This window comes from Spermophilus citellus (genome assembly GCF_964194105.1).
Source record: "Spermophilus citellus genome assembly, chromosome: 15".
Classification (NCBI taxonomy): domain Eukaryota; kingdom Metazoa; phylum Chordata; class Mammalia; order Rodentia; family Sciuridae; genus Spermophilus; species Spermophilus citellus.
The window spans coordinates 91,583,636-91,606,165 of record NC_138195.1 but is presented as its reverse complement, the minus strand read 5'-3'; the positions used below and the strand labels follow the sequence as shown (position 1 = coordinate 91,606,165).

General features: G+C 40.1%; 1 protein-coding gene across 3 annotated transcripts in view; it reads right to left on the bottom strand.

The window, feature by feature from the left end:
* Nucleotides 1-21,649, bottom strand: part of EDRF1 (erythroid differentiation regulatory factor 1) — a 45,194-nt gene extending 23,545 nt beyond the window's left edge. For 2 of the 3 annotated variants that reach the window (XM_081268006.1, XM_081268008.1), the window contains exons 1-15: nt 20,104-21,649; nt 19,074-19,282; nt 17,594-17,660; nt 16,861-16,986; nt 15,322-15,446; nt 14,633-14,789; nt 10,929-11,030; nt 10,555-10,676; nt 9,785-9,896; nt 6,733-6,880; nt 5,914-6,022; nt 5,417-5,528; nt 4,120-4,380; nt 1,949-2,020; nt 1,541-1,691 (exon numbers count right to left, since the gene is read on the bottom strand). In XM_081268006.1, the coding sequence (XP_081124132.1) occupies nt 1,541-1,691; nt 1,949-2,020; nt 4,120-4,380; nt 5,417-5,528; nt 5,914-6,022; nt 6,733-6,880; nt 9,785-9,896; nt 10,555-10,676; nt 10,929-11,030; nt 14,633-14,789; nt 15,322-15,446; nt 16,861-16,986; nt 17,594-17,660; nt 19,074-19,282; nt 20,104-20,211 (1,981 nt within the window). In that variant the 5' untranslated portion in view covers nt 20,212-21,649. The remainder of the gene's footprint in view (nt 1-1,540; nt 1,692-1,948; nt 2,021-4,119; nt 4,381-5,416; nt 5,529-5,913; nt 6,023-6,732; nt 6,881-9,784; nt 9,897-10,554; nt 10,677-10,928; nt 11,031-14,632; nt 14,790-15,321; nt 15,447-16,860; nt 16,987-17,593; nt 17,661-19,073; nt 19,283-20,103) is intronic. The other variant, XM_081268007.1, reaches the window with a different exon arrangement.
* Between the last annotated feature and the right edge of the window lie 881 nt (nt 21,650-22,530).

Sequence of the window (22,530 nt, the reverse complement as noted above, 5' to 3'; positions counted from 1 at the left end):
ACGCCTTTCTCCCAGCCCTCAGAATTCCCATTTTCTTTCTTTTTTGAAGAATATATTCTTTTTTAAAATACATTTTATTTTTCTATTTATTTTAATGTGGTGCTAAGGATCAAACCCAGGGCCTCGTATGTGCGAGGCGAGCGCTCTACCACTGAGCCACAAACCCAGCACCCCCGGCCCCATTTTCTTATTAGCTAGACTTATGAATTTTTCAAGCCAACAAAAAGTACTTAGTCTCTATGATGGTTTCATTGTAGGCTGATTTCCTTTTCCTCTACTGCTATAAGCATCATCTGTATGTGAAGCACTGATAAAACCAAAGACACCAAGATGCAGGTCGTGCTCACAACTGTGGTGCTGAAAACCATTTAACATCTGTTCACAAGACAAGGCTTTAGTGGGTGTTCCCCGCTTCCAGTGTTAATGGATCAAGAAACTCCAACTAAAGAGAGAGGTGAGCATGGTGATTTTGAACGTGAACAGGATTTTCAACTGGGGCAAATGAGGGGGAATAAGAGATAGAAAAGGTGTTTCAGAAAAAAGAAAAAAAAAAAAAGAGAGAAAGTCACAGTGTAGATTCTCACTGCAGGCAGATAAGCCTGGCACACAAGAAGCACCACACACAGATGCTGGGGGAGCAAAGCCACCCCACCTCCACCACTTTTGTTCATGAAGAGAAGAAAGGTCCAGAAAGCACTTGGTAGTATTTCAAATACACAGGCTTTCAAAACAATTGTTTTTAAAACAACTGAAACTTTTTAAAAAGGAAGAGGAGATAAGGCTGGAATAAGAAATATGACAGATTAAAAAACCCAGAAACCTCAAGACTTTTATTTCAAAGTCTACAAGTTTTTCATAAAGGGACATTCCTGAGGAACACACAGATCATTTGAAAGTGACCTTGCCAGCTTATTCACATATGAAATGACTACAGCCACCACTTTATATATGGTCCTGGGCACTTTTCTTATGTTAACCATTTAATCATTGTGATATCCTTCAAAAGTAGACACTATTATTAGGTCAAATTTGAGAAGGAAAAGGCAGCTCAAGGAAGTGGGGAAATATGCCCAGGCGAAGCCACAGCTTGTGCTAATCACCTTCCCTTGCTGTTACCAATGCAACTGCTCTGAAGAACTGCACTGGGCTGACGGCATCAGCTCCTCATAGCAGGCAAGGGGGAACCAGGGTCCTTATGCTCTTATTAAAATATTTATGGGGGCTGGAATTGTAGCTTGGTGGTGGAGCACTTGCCTCGCACACGTGGAACACTGGATTTGATCCTCAGCACCACAGAAAAATAAATTAAATAAAAGAAAGGTATCATGTCCACCTACAACTAAAATTAAAAAAAAAAATAATATGGAAGATCAAAATTACTCTGCTTTGTTTTATATTTTGAATGAAAAGCTATGTCACCCTATTTCTCATTCACATGACATACTTTTTCTCAATTCCTTTCAATGGAATGCCTTCATTGACATAAAGGACCAGTATATTATTCTATTGAGGGCCTTATTTGCACATCAATTCAACTTACTTTTGTCCAAAAACAAGGCCATCTGCTTCTCTAGCCCCTCAGGACCCCCTCTTGCAGATTCATCTTCATATTTTAAGGGGATTGGGGTGCTGGGGTCAGCGGCTGGAAGGTCACTTTCTTTTTTGATGCTGTTATCTACAGATTTTAAACCCTTTAAAAAAAGGAAAAACATTTATTATATACTTTACTAAGAATAAGGCAGAATTTCTATTTTAGAAACAGACTTCAAAACTGTTTGATCTGAAAGATTTGGGAAACATTGATTTGCTTTTCACTTTAGGCTTGAAAAAAAAAAAAAAATCTCAGCAGACCACCATTGAGAATAACATTTAGACACCAATGAACAAGTGCTATTTGCATATCAACCACAAACTTTACTGAAAAAACAAAATCTAAATTTAGACTTACCTCCAGAACATAGCTAAGTACTAGTCTGCAGCGCTCTTCTGTATCATGGCAAACTGGAAATGCACAACTGGGCTTTAGAAACAAACAGCTGAAGTTATTAACATGCTACAACACATTTCCTGACTCACTTCTGGAAATTTCTAAAACTCAACAAACCAATAATTTAGAAATATGCTTTTGTATTCAACTTGGTAAGGTTTCTGATACAAAAGTTTCTGCAATGTTTTTGTTTGCAGATTAAATTACTGTAAGCATATCAACAAATCTAGCTTAACAAAAAGATCTTCCAGTATATGTGCTGCTTTAAGTACTTAAATTTCTAAAAATAATTCTATTATAACAAAAAAGCAAGAATGAGAGTTGTAATGCTTTAGATAAAATGCATACTAAATCAAATAGATTAATTCAACTGTTAATTAGCATTGATACTTGGTAGCATAGTTAACAATATCATTAATTTAGCAAAAGGTCAACAAGAATCACTCATCACCCAAGGGCTCACTATATAATTTACCTGCTTAATTAAGGAGCAAAACTAGTTACCAACATCTACCCACTAAGTAACAGTATGTGTACAGGCCTCTAGAAGCATTTCATTTTCCGGAATCCTGGGAGGCTGGAGTTACTAGTAACTCCTACTAGATTTCTCATAGAAGCCCACAAGATGGCAGAGGAATCTGAGGACGAATCGAGTGAGTGGAGAAGCAGGGACTCTGGAATCCACACTGATTACCCATTTTTCAAATCAAACACAGCTAAAACTAGCTACAGCATTTTTTCATGACTACTATGACTTCATTTCTGAATGTCTAACACTAATAAAAAGTGCTGTCTCTACAAAAGAGGGACGCTAACATACTGCTGCACCTTTAATTATCTAATTGCCCCACAAGTCCAGGGCCTTATGTTACAATGCAGCTTCCCAAGTACACATAACTTTTACAATAGAAGACTTAACCAGAAAAACATTTTTTACTCCACTGTGGGGCTCAGGCTGAAAGTGAACTAAAAACTTAGATGAAGAGTTAATGACGCTTCTCTACAGTCATGTAGTCAAATATTTCCTGAGCACCCACAGTGTGTCCCAGACATGGGAGGCTGAGGAGGATCTACCTGCAATAGGCTTACGATTCAGAGATGGGAGACAGCACATACCAAAAATAGGTACAGAGAAGCTCCCTGAAGGAGCCGACATAGGATGCTGTGGCCAGAATGGTCAGGGAAGATCTCCTCTAGGAGGTGACGTTTCAGTCACAAGGGCAGCCATGAAAAAGATCTAGGGAAAGGGGTGTCTGATCAGAGGTGCACAGCAATAAAGGCAAAGGCCCCCAGACAATCTTCATGCTTCTGAGAGAGAGACAAAAAAACCCAGGATGGCTGTGGTAAAAGGGGAAAGTGAAGGGAGAGAAGGGCAGAGACACAGGCAATCTTTTAAAGTAACAGAGAGATGGCCTCACAAAACTTGGTTGGATATAAAGTTTCCAACTGAATGTTAGACTTGGAACTTGAATTCAGAGATTATCTGTAAATATGACTATCTCAGTTCGTGGAACAGACAGAACTCTCCCATGGCTGACTGGATCTAATCATAGGGAGGAACACACAGGAAAGTACACTGTGGAGACAGACTGATACAACAGCCAGTGTAGCCCATGCCACGGAAAACCAAAAGGGTGGGCAGTGTTAGGGACATCCGCCCTGACCAGGGCAGAAACATGCCCCAGGTTACAGAAAAGTATTGTCCTACTTACAGCACAAGGACAACATACCAGATAGCGCTACATATGGATCAACCCCCAACTTCTGTTCACCAAGCAACCCACATATGCTATTTCCTAGCAACACAAAACTTGGACAGACACACCCTGATGAGGAGACATGGCTACAAATACACACTGGCCAATGGAGAGAAAAATCTCCCACATAAAAATCAACATGTGGCTGTTGGGCCACCAGCCTTGGACAATGTAGGTCAGATACCCCAGAAAAAGACTATTCAACTGCGGGGTTCTAAAACCAAGGTTCAGAATTCAGAAAGCTAAGAATTATTAGACCCCGGATCACAGAAGATTTGCTAAATATCAATTAGCATCTTTGAGACTAATTGCATTCAATTAACACCTATTTGTTTTTCCACCAATAGAACTTTAATATAAATCCTGTGTGCTCACCCTGATTTGGTGGATGGACTTGTATTTTTCTGGTACTGACAATTCCCCAACAGACTTAATGATAGCTACTGCTTTGTTGTCGTCTGACGGGTCAGAGCTGGTGCTATAGGATCCATTTTCATCACTGTCAGGCATCTCCTCCTCCTCTTCACTGTAACTTTCATCCGAATTCTCATGTAAAGGAGATTCAGAATTTTCTTCCTTTTTAGGTTCATCCAATTGAAAAAGTTCTGAAAGCATGTAATTGGCTGAAGCAATAATCTTACATAAAGAAAGACAAATGTGTGTAAGTAACTATCACCAAAATTGTCTCATCATCTAAAGATAAAGCAGTTTTACTACCACATGCACAAGTTTTGGAAGGTGTCGGCAGTTAGTCTGTTTTTGCCACACAGACTGTCACACACACAGAAATGTTCCCAAAGCTAGTCTTGAGTGTGCTCTGTGAGATCCTTATGGTTGAGTTTCATTTCTGGAAATTATTCCACCCTGAGCCTTCACGGGGGACAAGCAAAAGCTTTTAAGTATTAACTAAAATGTTAGCAAATCCTACCCAAGCCAAGTGAGAAATGAGAATTTTCCTTTATAAACGACTATAGCTTACCTTTAAAAGGCAATAGTTACAATATGACCTATAGCTCTAAAGGCAAAAAAACCTCACTAGATTAAAAAAGGAAAAGTCCTTCCCTGATTGCTATTAAAATCAGCACTACATATTACCATTTATCTCACTATTATTGACTAATTCTTTATTATAGACACTTAATAATCTGAACATCACTTTTTAACTTTTGCATAAATCACTCAAGTACCACTAAATACCAAAACTTCAAACAGCAATTAGTACTTAAGTCAGTAATTGTTTTGTGTCTATAATCCCAGCTACTCAGGAGGTTGAGGAAGGAGGAAGGGGAGTTCAAGGCCAGCCTGGGCAACTTTGTGAGATCCTGCCCCCAACATTAAAAAAAACAAAACAAAACACACACACACAACATTTTTTTATTCAACAAACTATTTCTAAGTTTGGTCTTCAGGATAATCTACACAAACTGGATACTGCTATACTTAAACTCAGTGTGCATTTACACACACACTCTCTAAAATTCAGTGTGTATTTTACACTGACAGCACATCTCAATTCGGATTAGGCACATTTAAGTGCTCCACAGCCACAGCTGCAGGCACCCATGAAGGGAGGGGCGGGCTAGAGTCTGGCTAAGAGGCCTTCACTGCCCAGGCAGCAGTTCTTCATCAGATTGTTAGCACTCTGTCAGAAAGCATATGAATGTGATCTTACTTGAGGATGTCTGCTTTTGTCCAGCAATTTCACACAATTAAGAAGCAATGTTCTAATAGTCCCATAGTGTTTTTTATTTTGATTCTTCTTCATCATCATGTTACAAGCAACCCTGAAAGAGATGTTTAGATCACTTTACTCCCCCTCATCCTTCTCTACAGCGCTCAAGTCTAGGCACACTCTTGCATCTTCCCAACAGAATAAGGGCTATAAGAAACAACTAAAGATTGCACTTTACCCACCTACCCCCAAAGGTTTATACTATGCTTTCATAAGAAAGTTGAATGCTATTTGGTACAATGTGTTTATATGTGTGACTGTGTGCCTGTCTCTCCTATATACCCACATATATACTCATGTATATACTCATGTGTATGTAAGCATTTGTCCCACTCTGAAAACCTGAAGAGATATTTTAAAGGCTTGGCTTGAAGAGTGTGGCTGCATACTACACTTTTACATAAGGCTATTTCAACTTAAATTTTTAAAGCACTCACTTATATAAGAGAATGGCTACTGGCATTGTGAATGGATTCTGGTATTTGTCTTCTGTTTCTTCACAAAGAGTAGTGAGATCATAGAGCTTCACTATATCGCTGCCACTGGCTAAAAAGAAAAACAAATAAACCTCATTTTATAGTAGTCACACAAACTAATCATTGTCCATTCAAAAACTAGCTTACCTTTTTTTCTTTTTTAAAAAATATTTATTTATTTATTTAAACTAGGTATAAATGACAGCAGAATGCATTTTGATTCATTGTACACAACTGCAGCACTTTTTTTCTCTGTACATAATGTAGCGCCTCACCATATGTATAGCCATACACGTACCTAGGGTAATAAGGTCCATCACATTGCACGTCTTTCCTGCCCATACCCCTCCCCTTCCCTTCTTCCCTTTTGCCCAAAGTTGCTCCATTTTTCCCATGCCATCCCCTGCCACTCCGACCATTTTGGATCAGCATCCACTTATCAGAGAAAACATTCGGCCTTTGGTTTTTTGGGATTGGCTTACTTTGCTTAGCATGATATTCTCCAACTCCATCCATTTACCTGCAAATGCCATAATTTAATTCTCTTTTAATGCTGAGTAATATTCCATTGTGTATATATACCAGTTTCTTTACCCGTTCATCTACTGAAGGGCATCTAGGTTGGTTCCACAGTTCAGCTATTATGAATTGAGCTGCTAAGAACATTGATGTGGCTGTGTCACTGTAGTATGTTGATTTTAAGTCCTTTGGGTATAGGCCGAAGAGTGGATAGCTGGGTCAAATGGTGATTCCATTCCAAGTTTCCAAGAAATAGCTTACCTTTAAAGAGCCAATAGGTATGTCCTTCTTTGGTACAATTGGATTTCAGAAATGACAAAATATTCTGTGCAATGTCCTTTATGACCTTAGTAGAAAAGTTAGAGTTTTCCAAATTGGGAATCTCTTCTGTCTTTATCATTTCATACTTCTGTAAAACACAGATGGGAGATTGTTTAAGAGAGAACCTGAGGCAGCAACATCTTTCCTCTTACAAAGCAACCAAACACAAATCTGCAAACAGAGACCCATGCAGCATTAAAGAGTGTAAGCCAGTGAGTTTCTTTTTTTTTTTTTTAATATTTATTTTTTAGTTTTCAGTGGACCCAAGATCTTTATTTCATTTTTATGTGGTGCTGAGGATCGAACCCAGCGCCCCGCGCATGCCAAGCGAGCGCACTGCCACTTGAGCCACATCTCCAGCCCTAAGCCAGTGATTTTCTATCTTTTCCTGCTCCAAATCCCCAGGATCCAGGCCCAGTACTGATGGTGGCCTACCACTAAAGACACTCTTGAGGGGGGTCACACCAGGTCTAGAGCTTCAGGTTTAGCACTGCTTCTATTCTAACTGCACAGTACTGAACACTTCCTTTCTCATTCTGCTGGTTGTCCTTCACACATACTAGGTGAGCACTCTACTGCTAAGCCACAACCCCAGGCCTTTGCTGGTTTAAATAGGGAAGGTAGTAAATAAAGGTAGACTTTACCTTACAAGCATTTTAAAAACAATATATTTCTGGCCTCCTCTACCCACCTACACACACACCAGAGTGAATGGCTCAAAGGAAGAGCATCACTTGAGATGTTTTCCTTGTAGATACTTCTCTTCCCTTGAGTTAGAGACTCGTCCTTTGGAGGGATAGAGCACAGAGGTGGAGGGGGCAACAGGAATGAAGGCTGCATGGCTGGTACTACTACTATCTTTAAAGTGCCTCCATATTTCTTTCCAGGGTGTCTTCTGTGCAGATTTCCCTAAACACATCTTACCACATTTCCTGAAATACTGTAAAACCAGAAGCCCTAAAGCAACTGGATTGGGACACCAGACAAGATTGCCTAAGGTTGATTTTCATCCTCCTGAGATCATCTAAAGGCCCCAAGCTTCTTATTCCCTTCCCCCCAGAGTTCATACTGCACCACTCTGATTCCCCTCTCAAATGCCCACTCCCCTTCCACTTATATGGGGTAAGTCTCTGATGCGTGATTTTGAGAGATTCAATGGTGATGAACCCAACTGTACCCAGGGGGTGCTTCAATTTATCCTCTAGGCCCATCTTCTCTGAAGGTTGTAACTGCAGAATGCTCACTGAACCTCTCAAATTTCCTCAAGCTGAATGTGTGTTAAAAACACATCATTTTCCCAGACTATACCTGCAAGAGACACCATCATCATCCTTGTCCCAGGGCCCTGGGTTTCCATGGTCTCTTCCTCCCTTCTGTCTCACTAATGCTGTACCTACCTCTCCCCTTTCCCCTGCCTCACCGCAAGCTTCTCACTAATGTTGCCACTTAAGGTTATGGTGTGACAGAGGTTCTCAATCAAGGCTGCAAATCAATCACCTATAAAACTTACTGGGGGAAAAAAATAATGCACAATCCTACCAAGCCTGGCACACCGGAGGCCCAAGTGATTCTGATGAAGCCCAAGTGATTCTGATGAAGCCCAGGTGAAAAAAAGTTATAAAGGTTAAAAGGAAGGCTTCTGGCTGGGTGTGGTGGTACATACCTATAATCTCAGGGACTTGGGAGGCTGAGGTAGGCAGAGGGCCAATCTCAACAACTGATTAAGACCCTGTCTCAAAAAATATAAAGTGCCGGGATGATGTAGCTCAATGTTAAAGCACCGCGGGTTCATTCCCAATACCAAAAACAAGAACAAAAAACAAAAACAAAGGAAAAAAGAAAAAAATAATAATCTTGGCAGATACAGGCTCAAACATCAGAACCACCACTTACTAGCAACATGACCTTGGGCAACTCACTTGAGCTCCTGATCCTCAATTTCCTTCCCCACCAAAAGGGAATAAAAGTACATGAGACAGCTGAGAAGATCAAAAAGGTGATACCCTTAACAAAGGGACTGGCAAGGAACAAATGCCATCACCACCATGCTGAGTCTCAGTACTTCCTCTGCAGCACAATGTTATGCCATTCATTAAAGTAATGCCATAGCTGGTCATTTTCTTGTCCCCAAGTCCTCCCTGCCTGTTCCATAGTATCCCAGATTAACATTCCAGCACAACAAATCTCACCTCCCAGAGGCAAAGCCTTCACTGATCCCGCATGACCAACTCCTCAGCACCGCATTCCAGGTTCCCCATTACCTGGCCAAGACTTTTTCAACTGTGTTACCTGAATCCTGTTGTTCCCTAATTGGATTTATTACCAATCCTCTCATTTACCTACTCAACTCTTCTCAAATCCAAGTTCTTACTTTTTGAGACACTAGCTATCTTTTGACACCCAGTTAATAAGCCACTTTTTGCATGAAGCCTTTCTTCCAGACCCAGAGTGATCTCGCCCTTCTGACTACCCAGATCCGGTGTGTACACTTACAGTACTCGCTTCCTGTCTCGTACTGTTTTCTCTGCACATCATTACTTCCCATCAGAACATAGGTAAGTAGTGATCAAACATACTCTGTTTCCCTCCAGCACTTGTAATGGGGATTAAAATTTCCCTAAATAGAAAGTGCTCAGTAAGAATTTGCTACATAGGCTACCTATCTACCTTAGGCAATTCTCACTCTAGTCTGCTCCTAGAATTTTGCATACACCGAGCAGACATTTGTGCAAGGATGAACACATCCACTGCTCTGGCATTTTCGGTTTGCCATCATGAACTTTGCACTTAAGAGTTCTATGGTTACAAATCCATGCTTAAGTATACTTACGAACTTAAAAGTGAAAACACTCAAGTTTCAGTTAATTTACAACTATATTCCCTACCAAAATACACCTTAGTATTCACAAGCCTTAAAAACTCTGGTGAGGTACTCTCTGCACCAATCAATTTGCTTTTGAGAGATTACTTAAAAAGTCACAGTGTATCTTACCTGTACAATTCCATTTACATGAAAACACATCACAAGCTCTGGTACATTGCATATCAAGTTGTCCAACCAATAGTCAATTCCAGTTAGCACATTGATTGGTTTGTTGTTATCCCTAAAAATATATATTTCTAGTGTTATTTGTTTTCATTGAGATGTTCCATGAGTCATCTGTGACTTATTTCCCCATATAAGTATTTTACTCTATGCTCCCTAGATGAAAATGCCATAAATGCTGTTTGATGAGACACAGGCACATAGCTCAATGATGTTATATTTTCACACCTTTCCAAAAGCTGTTTCCTATTTCTAATTGGCACTAAGTTTTCAGTACGAACAGAAAGATGACTGAACATACTGTTCCTTACACAATCTAAGGCAAGATTGAGCACACACAATAATGCCCAAGCAAAAATTCACACTAATATGAATACTCATGAAGCATTAAGAAGAATGCTCACAATTATTTAACAGGAAGTTAGCAAAATATCTCCTTAACCAATAAAATTTCTTGTATTCTCACAGGTTGCAGACTGACACATACGAATAAGCCAGTACAACAGACCTCTGGCTCTATTCAATTAGGTCTAGAATGAGAGCTTAGCTATGGGGCTTTCAGCATTTACCATTTCAAATGGCATGAGAACAAGGGAGGTGAGAAAATCTAGGGAAAAAAGAGGCTACCCAGACAAATAAGGAAAAGCAAATGGAACACTAAATCTAAAGGAAGCATTTAAAAAACATAAGCACAAGAGGGGCATGGTGCCGTTTACCTGAGACGTAAGCTGACCGCTGGATACCTGCCTCCACCAAAGATGGGCATGTTGGATCCCACCAACATGTGGATGTCTTCAAATGTCCACAGGATATTCCGAACAAAATCATTTTTAAGACCCTTTGATTTAAAAATGGAGAGATTATAATAAACAAAAGATCTACAGTATCCCCCATGATCCACAGAAAGACCAGAAAAAAGAAAAAAGAAGATAGAGTAAGTTCCCAGAGCTATAAGATCAGAGAGATGTGTACTAGGAATTCTCAGGATCAAGTGGATTTTTTTCCCTATCAATTCCAATTGATACTAGTTTTTGGATGACGAAGCGGACCGTGGACTAGGTGTCTTGACTTGGTCATGTGGAAAGCATACCTGACTGTTCTCCCCGTCATTGAATAAAGTAGTCAGGTTTTGTTCTTTGGGTGCTGAGGCCACATGCCCCACTATGTATGAGGGCTCAAGAGGCTCACTTCCCTGTGAAAAGTGCAAGGATAAGGAGTGATTCTGCTGCCAACACTTCTTAAAATTGACCCATTTTTAAAGAGTATTACCTAAAAACCGAAGCACTCATCTCAAGTCTACCTTTGTAAATTAAGCCAATACAGTTTTCATTCCCTCATTTTTTAAGTAACATTGATTACTACTGCTCTTTTGGGTTACCCCATCTCTACTCAATAGAAAATACTAAACACCTCAGTCATAATTTGAGAGTTCTGTCATCCAGACAGTCTCTAGTTTAATATGTCCTAAATGAGCTTCACAGAATTCCAATCCTGGACACCCACTGAAATCTTATCAGAGTCAGGTTGGAAAAAAATGCTACTTACCATTTTATACTTGCTTTTGAGAGTGACAATGTTTATTGTTCAAAGACTAAAAAATGGTCTTGCTATAGAAATCTACTTCATCCTTATATAATCCAAGGTTTAAGCCAAACATAGTCAATCTCACAATACTTTTTGTTCTTAACATATTCTATGGAATGCATTTTGCATTCTTCAGTTTTTCAACCATTAGGACAGTTGGTATTAAGAAATATTACTTTAAGCTTAATTTAATGTCAGTGTTCTACTTGACCCCAAGATGGACATGTGTATGTGCTGCTTATTCCATGAAGACCCATCCTACTCCTCATCTATGTGTGTGCCTGTGCAGGGGGCACGATTCAAGTCAGGGGAGACTGCCAGCATCTTTGCCATCTTGTTTTCTCCCTCAGGAGTCCTACGAGGACATCGAACTCCTCAATCATTTGTTTATATAGACACATAATCAAGCTATGGGGTCAGTTCCCAAAATTATATTTGTGAGGTAGCTTCAGAGGGGTTTTAGACTATGATACGCTCAACGGTCTCAAAAAAGTTTTGGCTCCAACGCTATACCACAGACACCCAAGTAACCTCTGTAACTGCTAAACAAAGGCCTCAACCTAGTGGTTTTAGTTGTGAGAACAAGAATTAAAGAGGCAACAGCTTGCAAACAGATCTCCAAATTTTGAAATTCACTTCAATCCGCTTCTAGAGCCCTCCTAAACAGGTGGCATTTAGGGACACGGTGGAGTCCTGCTGTAAGAACAGGTCTCTGAGGTCAGAAAAGATGTGTATGGAAACCCTAGCCTAGACTTCACCAGTTGTGTGACCGAAGAAAATCATCTCCTGCTTATAAGCTTTCAATAACAGATTTGTAAAATGATATCATTGATACTCACTGCATATGCAACTCCACAGGTGAAAATAAATTTATACAAACATATATTAAAGTTCATGGCCTTTGGGGCACTAAGTAAATGCTGGTCTGCTTCTGGCACATGCAAGTCTATAGATTCTTAAAAATCTCTTTAAGATTTTGTACAATAACTCCTAATCAAGGTAAGGACACAAGGAAAAGGTTAGCAGAAGGACAATGGGCAGCAGCAGAGCAATATTTCTATTATTTGGTCATTTTTGTAAGGTATAGGCTTTGGAAATAAGGAATACTAGATGAATTTTTAAAAAATCTTTGGTGACATATAATCACATATAATAAAGTATAAAAACCAAAGAATTCAGAATAATAAGTACAGCTAGGCCTGGTGTGCATGCCTGTAATCCCAGCAGCTCGGAGGCTGAGGCAGGAGGATCAGGAGTTCAAAGACAGACTTGACAACAGCAAGGCACTTAGCAACTCAGTAAGACCCTGTCTCTTAACAAAATAGGGCTGGGGATGTAGTTCAGTGGATGAGTGCCTCTGAGTTCAATTCCCAGTAGCTCCCTCAAAAAAAAAAAAAAAAAAAAAAAAGCACAAATAAATTTAGGTTTTATTATGTTTCTGACAATGCTGAGGATTGAACCCAAGGCCCTACCATGCTAGGCAAGTGCTCTACCACTGAGCTACACCCCCGCCTCTTTAATTACAAAGCAAATTACCATGTAACTATTACCCAAATCATAACATGGGACACTGTTATAGTACTTAGTACCCTAATATGTCCCTTCTCAGTCACAAAATATCCCCACCTCTTGGTGGTTACCATTGTGACCTGCATATTAATTACTTCAAAATTCATTGTGTTGTTTTATAGAAGGTTTTCCCACTTTAAAACCTACTATAACTAAAATCAAGTTAAACGTGTTCATTCCCTATAACCCTATAATTTGTGAAGACTAAAACAATCTGGTTGAATAGTGTTCAGTTTATGGGAACACATAGCAAGAGAAAAAAATTTACCAAGTTTAAGATCTTAGTTTCAGCCAGGCATGGTGGCACTCACTCCTATAATCCCAGTTACTCAGAAAGCTAAGGCAGGAGGATGGCAAATTCAAGGCCAGCTTTGGCAACTTACTGAGACTGTATCTTAAAATAAAAAATACAAAGGGCTGGGCATTAGATTAGACAAAGGGGAATGAAGGGAAGGGAGGGGAGATGGGAATAAGAAAGACAATAGAATGAATCAGACATAACTTTCCTATGTTCACATATGAATACACGACTAGTGAAACCCCACATCATGTACAACCACAAGAATGGGAAGTTATATTCCATACATGTATAATATGTCAAAATATAGTCTGCTGTCAAATATAACTAAAAAGAAAAAAATTTAAAAAGAGTGTACTCACAAAGAAATAAACATGGGTAGGGATATAGTTCAATAGCAGAGTGCTTGCCTAGCATACAGGAGGGCAGGAGAGCCTGGGTTCAATCCCCAGTACTACACATACATACCAAAAAAAAAAAAAAACCCCAAATATATATATCAAGGGATACAGAGAGAGGGGCTAGCGATACAGTTCAGCTGGTAGAGTGCTTGCCTTGCATGCACAAGGCCCTAGGTTCAATCCCCAGAACCAAAAAAAAAAAAGAAGATATAAGGAAAAAATAATATTATTATTAATATATAATGCTGCCACAGTTATGTCTATGGAGCTACTTTGTTCTTTCATAGACACAACAAGGATAACAAACAATAAGAAATCAAGAATATAAAATACAAATCAGACAGCATATTCTTTCTTTTATCCTTTTTAAAAGCTTTATAGTAGGAATGTGGGCTAAAACTTAGGAATTTCATTCAGAAAATCTTAAGGGATATTTTAGCTCTAACAATTTGACTAGAAGTTCTGGTAAAATAATATATACATTATGAACAGGCCTATCAGCCTCAATATTTGATAGCTTACTACATGTCTAAAGTTAAAAAATATACTTTATCACTATGCTATAAAGTATTCCTATGACTTTAAGGAGAAAATCAGTATTGCTATACTTGTCAATAGGCTTTTTGGGGGGAACACTTCACGAATTTGTGTGTCATCTCTTGCGCAGGGGCCATGCTAATCTACTCTGTATCATTCCAATTTTTTAGTATGTGTGCATGCAAGCACAGTAGGCTCCTTTAAAACATTTAATATTAAAAAACTGATCTGGCTATTTGTAATAGTTCTTGTAAGTTCTACAATGAAAAACTAAAATGTATTTTTTTTCCTAATTGTGAAATAAATTGATAAACAATTTCTTATTCCATTTGTCTATTCTTTAAATAAGGTAGTTCTGTTTTCCTAATATGAGTTCATGGAAGTAGCATTTAAATACTAACAAACCTGACTGGAAGCACTGGGGTCTTCAGAAACTGAAGAAGGCATTTCAAAGGGAGCAGGCCATGAAGCCCCTTCTGAGTCATGTGTCTGATCAGAACTTGATGATTCCTGTTGTTCTGCAGCTGAAGGGACAGGCTGAGCTGCTCCATCACCATTGATACTGCCCAAATCAGAAATTAAAAAAACAAAATAAAAACGACTTTTGACAAAGTTAACTTTATGTTACAATCTACCATTTATAAAAGATGGTGGAAGAGATGGACATCATTACCCTAAGTACATGTATGATTTCACAAATGGTGTGACTCTCCTTCGTGTACAACCAGAAGTGAAAAATTGTGCTCCATTTGTATACTATGAAGTGTATTCTGCTGTCATGTATAACTAATTAGAATTTTTAAAAAACCCCAGACTTTGTAATCAAGTATGTATTTTCTTAACAAAAATTAAAATGAAAAATGTAAATACATCATAGTGAAAAAAATTAATTTTACTAGCTTCAAATTAAATTTTAGATAAAAATTTACTTTTTGTAATATATATTTTTTTAGTTGTAGTTGGACACAATACCTTTATCTTATTTATTTATTTTTATGTGGTGCTGAGGATCAAATCCAGCACCTCGCACGTAAGTCACAACCCCAGCCCCTCCTTTTTCTTCTTAAGGTAAAAATAAACAAGTAGTCAAGTACCTATAATATAAAAACTTGGAAAGAATAGCCTTCTGGTACCAGTGCTCCTTGCTCTTTTTCTTCCTCTGCCACTTTTGATCTATCAGTCTTTGATAAAACTCTTTCAACCATGTCCAATCACCAGTCTGAGTAAGAAAAAAATTAAATAAATGTTACACACATAGCGGAAACAACTTGGTACTATGCTATCGTTTGGATCCTGAATGTCCCCAAAGGCTCCTGTGTTGAAGGCTTGGTCCCCTGCCTGTGGCACTGTTAGGAGGTGATGGAACCTTTAAGAGTGGAACCTTGTGGAAGGAAGTTAGGTCGCTGGGACATAGAGGACATGGGGACACCAGCCCCTACTTTCCCCTCTTTGCTGCCTAGCCACCATGAGGTGAGCACTTTCCTCCATCATGTGCTCCCCAACATAATATGCTCCCTCACCATAGGACCAAAGCAAAGGAGCCAGCTGGTCATAACTGAAACCTCTGAAACCATGAGCCAAAATAAACCTTTCCTCTTTTTAAACTGAATATCTTGGGTATTTTGTCACAGTGGCTGAAAGCTAACACGCACCTATTACTCTTTTACAATCGATTCTCTGTTGAATATCATTGGCATAAGCACACTCACAAAACACCTGTATTTCTAGACTCAATTCATATTGCCTCTTTTAACTCTTTTAAGAAGCCCATATATTCCTCCCTTCCTAGGCCAGGCCAGAGAGGTAACCCTTCTCTATCTTTTCTTGAGTGCCTGAAGTATAACCTACTTTGCACTTCATTGAAATATCTACCTTTGTGTTCTTACATCAAAACTGTGAACTACTGAAGAACTAGGGCTATAATTTACTCACTCACATCTCCCAAAGCATTGTGTATCTGGTGCACACACAGATTGAACTTAACTACTATTTTCTCTAAAAGAATATTTTAAATGTCAGTTTAAATCACTCATTTTCCTTTATTGGAAAACACTGAAGTGATGTTAAAGAGTAGCCCTATGAACCAGTAGAACCGTCAACCACTTGCTATCAGTAAACTAAAGATTAAATATAGAACTGGAGAATAAGCCTGGAGAAACTGAAACATTGTGATTATATTTTATAAAAGTGTCCAACATTAACACAAGAAGGAAAAATAGCAGTTTATCAACACAGTTTTAGAAATCAGGCTTTAAGACATTTTTCACATCGCCTAGTAACAACGTTTCAGGACAATCTATAATGAAGACAAAGAATTTTTTAATGATTTAAACATAATAATAATTATGTAAAAATAATAATTTCACATATTTTTCTGAACTTTTTCTTCACTAACTTTACTCCTTTCCTTGTAAGAATCCTGGCTGTCAGCATGAACAAAATAATTTTCTTCCCCATTCTGTGTTTTTTTTTTTTTTAAACTGAAGTTTTCTTATCTTCAGTAAATTTTTTCAATTTTTGATTGCTGAAGTACTCAGCTTCATTTCTACTTTGGCCTTTCTCTGGAACACAATCATATTTCTAGCGCTCTTAGGCTGTTAATGTTTTTCTGGATGTCTTTCACAAAGTATTACCTGAGATGATCTCATAAAGAGTTCCTGAATATCCAGCTCATCTAATAAGAGTGTCCTTCCTATACGGTGCACCGCCATGCTTACGTGGGACTTGCTGTAGGGAATCTTCAGCAGCTTTTTTATGTTCTTAGAAAAAATAAGAAAAAATAATTTAGAAAGACCTTTTTAGAGTTATCTGTAATTTCAAATTTCAATTTCATTCATCTCAAGGTTATACAAACTGTAATTTACACAAAGAGCTACATAGAAAATAGACCTTTAAAACCAGAATCACTACACTTTATGAGTCACGCTAACATGTTAATATAAACGATGATCAAAGATTTATTTTTACAAGATAGAATTTCTCAAGGGTAAGTGCATACAGATAACACTATTGCACTGACCTAAGCTTTTAGCATATCAGAAAAAAACTGCCAACTAAAGATCAATAGAATTTACTGGAAATATGATCCTAAATTGGTAACATGCAGTATAATCCATTTCAATTACTATTATTAAAATATAGCAGTTCATATTAGTATTAATATCACTACCATTGTTTTGGGGACTGTTCCCTCCACTTTGAAGAAAGACCATGTGGTAAGGAGTAATAATTTAAAAACAAAAAAGGTATCTGAAAATCAGATAATCGTATCATTTCATCGGGAATTTCTCAAGACTGTGAAACAGAACATGTAACACCTAGTATAAAACACTCATGGACTTCCACTTAAACAATAAGAAAACTTACTTCAGAATCAGAGACAACATCCACATCATTTCCCACAGAATCAATAAAGTCATATGCCATGCCAAAACTACCAAAGGAAAAGAGGCCACAAGTTAAAGGTGAACAGAACACCAAATATCCTTGCTTCTAGGATTCACATTTTCCACATTCTAACATCTCTGAAATCAACATGTAGTAGGTTGACTAGTGTTTCCTTTTCAGAATATATAAAATAGTGTCTCAAAATAAAAAATATCTTAAGATTTAATGAAACAGTAATAATTATAAGAAGTCATTAGGAAAGATTTAGAATAAAATACTTAGTGGGTATTTTTATTTTTGTCCTCTGAAACTCAAAAAAATCTCTTCCAAGAGAAAATTGTTTTAAGATTTTACTCTTTTTAGATAAAACAAACATTTATTATGATTTTAGTTTCTAGGACTGGACTGTTTCTAGAAAGATATCGTTAAAAAAAAAATGAGATAAATGCACCTGACACCAATTTAGAAACAAGGAGAAAAAAGAAGAAATGTGTGCATCCAACTCATTCCAGGTACCATATGAGATACACCTATTGTCTATAAGGTGGAGAAGTAGCAGTCAGGATACTTACCCAGGACTGTCTAATATTGGAGCATGCTCTTATAATCTATCATATGCTCTAAGTAAATTACTTAAACTTTCTTAGCTTATTTTCTCACATGCAAAATACTTCACAGTATCTAGTTCAAAAGATTGCTATGAGCATTAAATGAAATAAACATAAAATACCTAGCACTGTGTTTCTACAGTCAATATAATTATTTAAATCATCTCATAACAATATAATCTATTAAGCTTTCTTCCAAAAGAAGATATTTGAGTTATTTCCAGGTTTTTGCTAGAATAAATGCCATAAATAAACAATTTCTATACATAACTATTACTTTCTGAGGCAGTAAGGACCCCACATATTAAATGGCCTACAAGAATAGAGACATAAGTACATTTTTCTCTGTAAGATGACAGGCCATTCTCTCATTTTTAAATACCACTAGCAGAATTCTCGAGTTCAGAGTCAAAGGTGTAGGTAGGTCACCCAATATGCTGGAATTTTACATCAGGTTTTTCTAATCTACACAATATACCATAATTCAAAGAAAAACTCCAAAGAACAGATCAGACCATGGTAAGGGTTTCCTTCTCATGTACCACCCTGATTTGTTTTGTTTTCACATTCAAAAGTTAGCAAATTAGCTAAAAATAAAATGGCCAATTTTTATTAAAAAAATTAATATATGTTAATAACATGATGCAGACATGAAAGGAACACATGAAATTGGTATCTTCATATTATTACATATTCCGCAGGGGAGAAAAAACTTTGAAAGTCAAATGTGATCTTTGGGAAAATGAAAAAAATCCCAGCAAGTTAATGTACATCACAAATTAAACTGGAAAGTATTAAGAGTTTTAAGGGGGTAAAGGGATAGGTTAAAAATGCCATCTATTAATATTTACCTTGAAAACGGCTTGCTTTTCTTACTATTGCCAAGAATGGTAGTTCCTGCTGGCCCTAGTTTGGCACTCTCTCGTAACCAGTTGGCAGGTGGGAGTTTCAAGTCTGTCTTCTCTTCCAGGCGTGCAAATGCTGTTCGAGGAGGGGCGGAAGAATATTTCACCACAGCTCGGCTCTTCACTTCATTGCCTCCAAGAAATAAAGCTGATCCCTAATTAACATATTGAATGACACTATAATGAACACTCTTAGGAATGAAAATCTCAGCTTTATAAAAAGAAAACAGGAACTCACTACCTCAAGCTTCACCGGGAACGCGTGTCGCCTGTCACTAACAATACATTTTAGCACACATTATCATATTTACTAGCTCTTCTTCAATAGTTTTAGAGGAAAAAAGACGGATGCATCAAGGAGCACGATGGCTATGGTCTTCAGTCGGGAAGCAGGCCGACCACCCCGCCTGGTTCAATGTACTTATGTAAAACCCAGAAGCAGAAACCAGGAGACTGAAGAGCGCCCTTTGGGTCCCCGCAGGATCCCACGACGCCGCTCCCCGGGTCCGAGAAACAGTGTCCACACTGCGCGCCGCCTACCGAGTGGTTTCGGGTGATTTCAGGGCCTCTTTGGCTACCAGCCAGGGCCAACTGCCCGTCGGTCCCCACAGGAGCGCGGCACCGGCCCGCCCTCGGAGACCCGCCCGGCGCGGGTCCGGCGAGCCCTGGCGCACCCTCCCGCCGCCCCCCGGGCTCCGCCGCCCCTGGGCTCCGGCGCACCCGCGCCGCCGCTGGGACCCACTCTCACGCCCGGTGCTCCGGGGCGGAGATGGCGGAGCGCGCTGTGGCGGCGGCCGCCGGGGGGAAGCGAGACGGCTGAGGCTCTCGACCGCCTGGGACGGGCAGCGGCCTCCGCTTCGCGCCTCGGAGGCGACGGGGGCGTGGAGGCGGCGCCGGAGGCTGCGGGGCCCGTGACAGCGTCCCTGGCCGCGCGGCCCGCGGAGCCCGGGCAGGTGCGGCCCCGCGGGGGACTTACCTGCGCGCAAGGTTCCTCGGAATCTCCCTGGGACAGGAGGCTCAGCCCGCCTCGAGCACCGGTCCCCGCCGGCGGAGCCTCGGCGCCGGCCTCCTTGAGGTCCTCCATCACTGCGGCCCAGGGCAGGCGCGGCCCAGCGGCAGCCGAGGGGCGGCACCGGGAACCGGGCCCACCGCCGCAGCAGCTCAGCCGACCAGGTGCAGGAGACGCTCCGCGAAGAGTGCTTCCGGCCCCTGACAGGAAGGCTTGCGGTGACGCGGCCAAATCTCGCGATCTCTGCAACAGAGGCTCGGCCCCGCCTCCTGCTGCGGAGACCGCCTCCGGGGGCGAGAGCGGCGGCGCGCCTGTCAAAGCCGCTCCGGGAGACCACTTCTCGCGGTATTTGCCGCCCAGGCTCCACCCCTCGCACGCCGCTAGTCTTTGTTGGCATATAGTTCTTGGTGCCGCAGCTTGGACCCGGTCCGAATCCGGAGGTCCTCTCTGCGTGGGAGGTGAACTACCCTAAAGGGTTTTGAGAGTTAGCGGCGTCAGCACGCTCCCTCCCCGGCCTGCGGTGCACGCCGAGGCCCAGAAGGGAGAGGCGCATCCAGGTGCGCCGGTCCGCTGCAACCCGGGTCCCTGCGGCGGCCGGTTCTTCCTGCATCACAATGCAGGCGTGCAGGGGCGGGGGCTTCGCGGGCCTTGGGGCGCCGGGCGGACTCTGAGCTGGCAGCACCTTCTCCGGTGGTAAACTGCTTAGATGCGCAGGGAGCGTCTGCTGAGAACCCGGGCGTGAGCCGAGCCTCCGACGTCAGAGCGCCTGGGAACACCTGGCTTCTAGCGGGCGTGCACGTTCCGACTTGGTGGCTCCGGAGGGGGCCGACCGTCTGCATTTCTCCCAAGCTCCCAGGAGGTGCTGCCAGTTCCTAGAGTAGCAAGGGGGTGGAGAAATAGCTCGGGTTGTTTAAATCTTGGAGAGCCTGGACTCTTTCGGACGAATCAACTAATATGAAACAGCGAAACGTCTCAAAAATTTGGCAAATCTTGATCGGTTTTTCAGTAATAAAAGTTTTTTTAAATTAAATTTGCTTTGAAGTATGCTTAGTTTGTAATTTACATTTGACTAATAGTGTGCATCTTCAGGAATCCTTGTGAATGAGCAAGCCTAACTTACTTTGTTTTCAAATGTAACAAAAAATTATGGATTAATATACGATTTGACAAAATATTTTGGAACTATTTAACGTATTGATTTTAATTTTTACAATCATTCGTTCTATTTTGCTGTCAATTTTTTTGCAAGTTATACATTATTCAGTAAAATGTTGAACTCATATGTAAAACGGGATGGTTAAACTTATTTTGGGTACCTAATAAAACCTATGTAATCATTACCTCATTTTTCAAGAATATTCAAATTATAAATTGTACATATCACATTAAATAAGTCAAATTTGTAAAAGTAAATATGCATTATGATCCCAGTCTCAAAAACATCTATTTCTATGTCTTTGTCCACAAAAACAGATCTGAATGGAAAGATGGAGTGATTAAATTTTTGTTCTTTCAAGTCTCCCCTATTTTCTTTCATTTTGTAACTAACTATAATTTTATTAAGCTTTTGCACATATGTAATTTAGCTTTTGATAATATTTCAATTTTGTTGTGTAATTCTATGTAAGAAGTGAGGTAGCAGGAATTCTTTTCTCAGAACTCAAATTTGTGCATGCCTGGAAAAGGGAGTTCCTGGATCCTTGTTTATATTGGCTGGTGGGAAGATGGGCTGGAAACCACTGGTGAAAAGCCAGAGAGGAGTGAGACAGAATGAAGATCTTGCACAGAAAAAGGAAGACTTGCAGCTGGGGAGAGGCTGAGGGAGATGAAGGCCTCACCCCTCAGGAGCTACTTGAGGGATGCCTGGCCAGGGGCTGAGTCTGCAGCCACCCACAGGCTGGGACTAATTTAGTAAAGGAGGGTGATCCCTGAGGCCTGCAGAAACTGGGCACATCTGGGTTACATAAAGTTTGAACAGTCTTCTAACTCCAAGGCATGTTTTTCTTTTTCTATATTCAAATACTCTAACATGCTATGTTTTTTAAAAGTCATTATTGTTTTTAAAGTAAATTACTAAAACATTTATTCCACAATTTCAAATTTAAAGACCCTCGTTCATCTTCCTTTTTATATCATATCAGGATATCCCACCCCCAGCTCAGGAGGGATGGCCTCCTTCATCTATGCCCTGTCAGTTGCACTGGTTCTGGGACCTAGCCAGGGTGCTCAAGTGCTTGCCTGCTGCCCTCACTGCCTACTAGGTGTTTGTTGAGTTAATGAGCTGTCCAGAATGGCTGCTCCGACAACTTGTTCCATAAGCTGCACAGGAGCTTTTCCTCTGCTTTAGAATACCTTTCCCTGCCTTACCTGGCTTATTCCTACCCATCCTCAAGA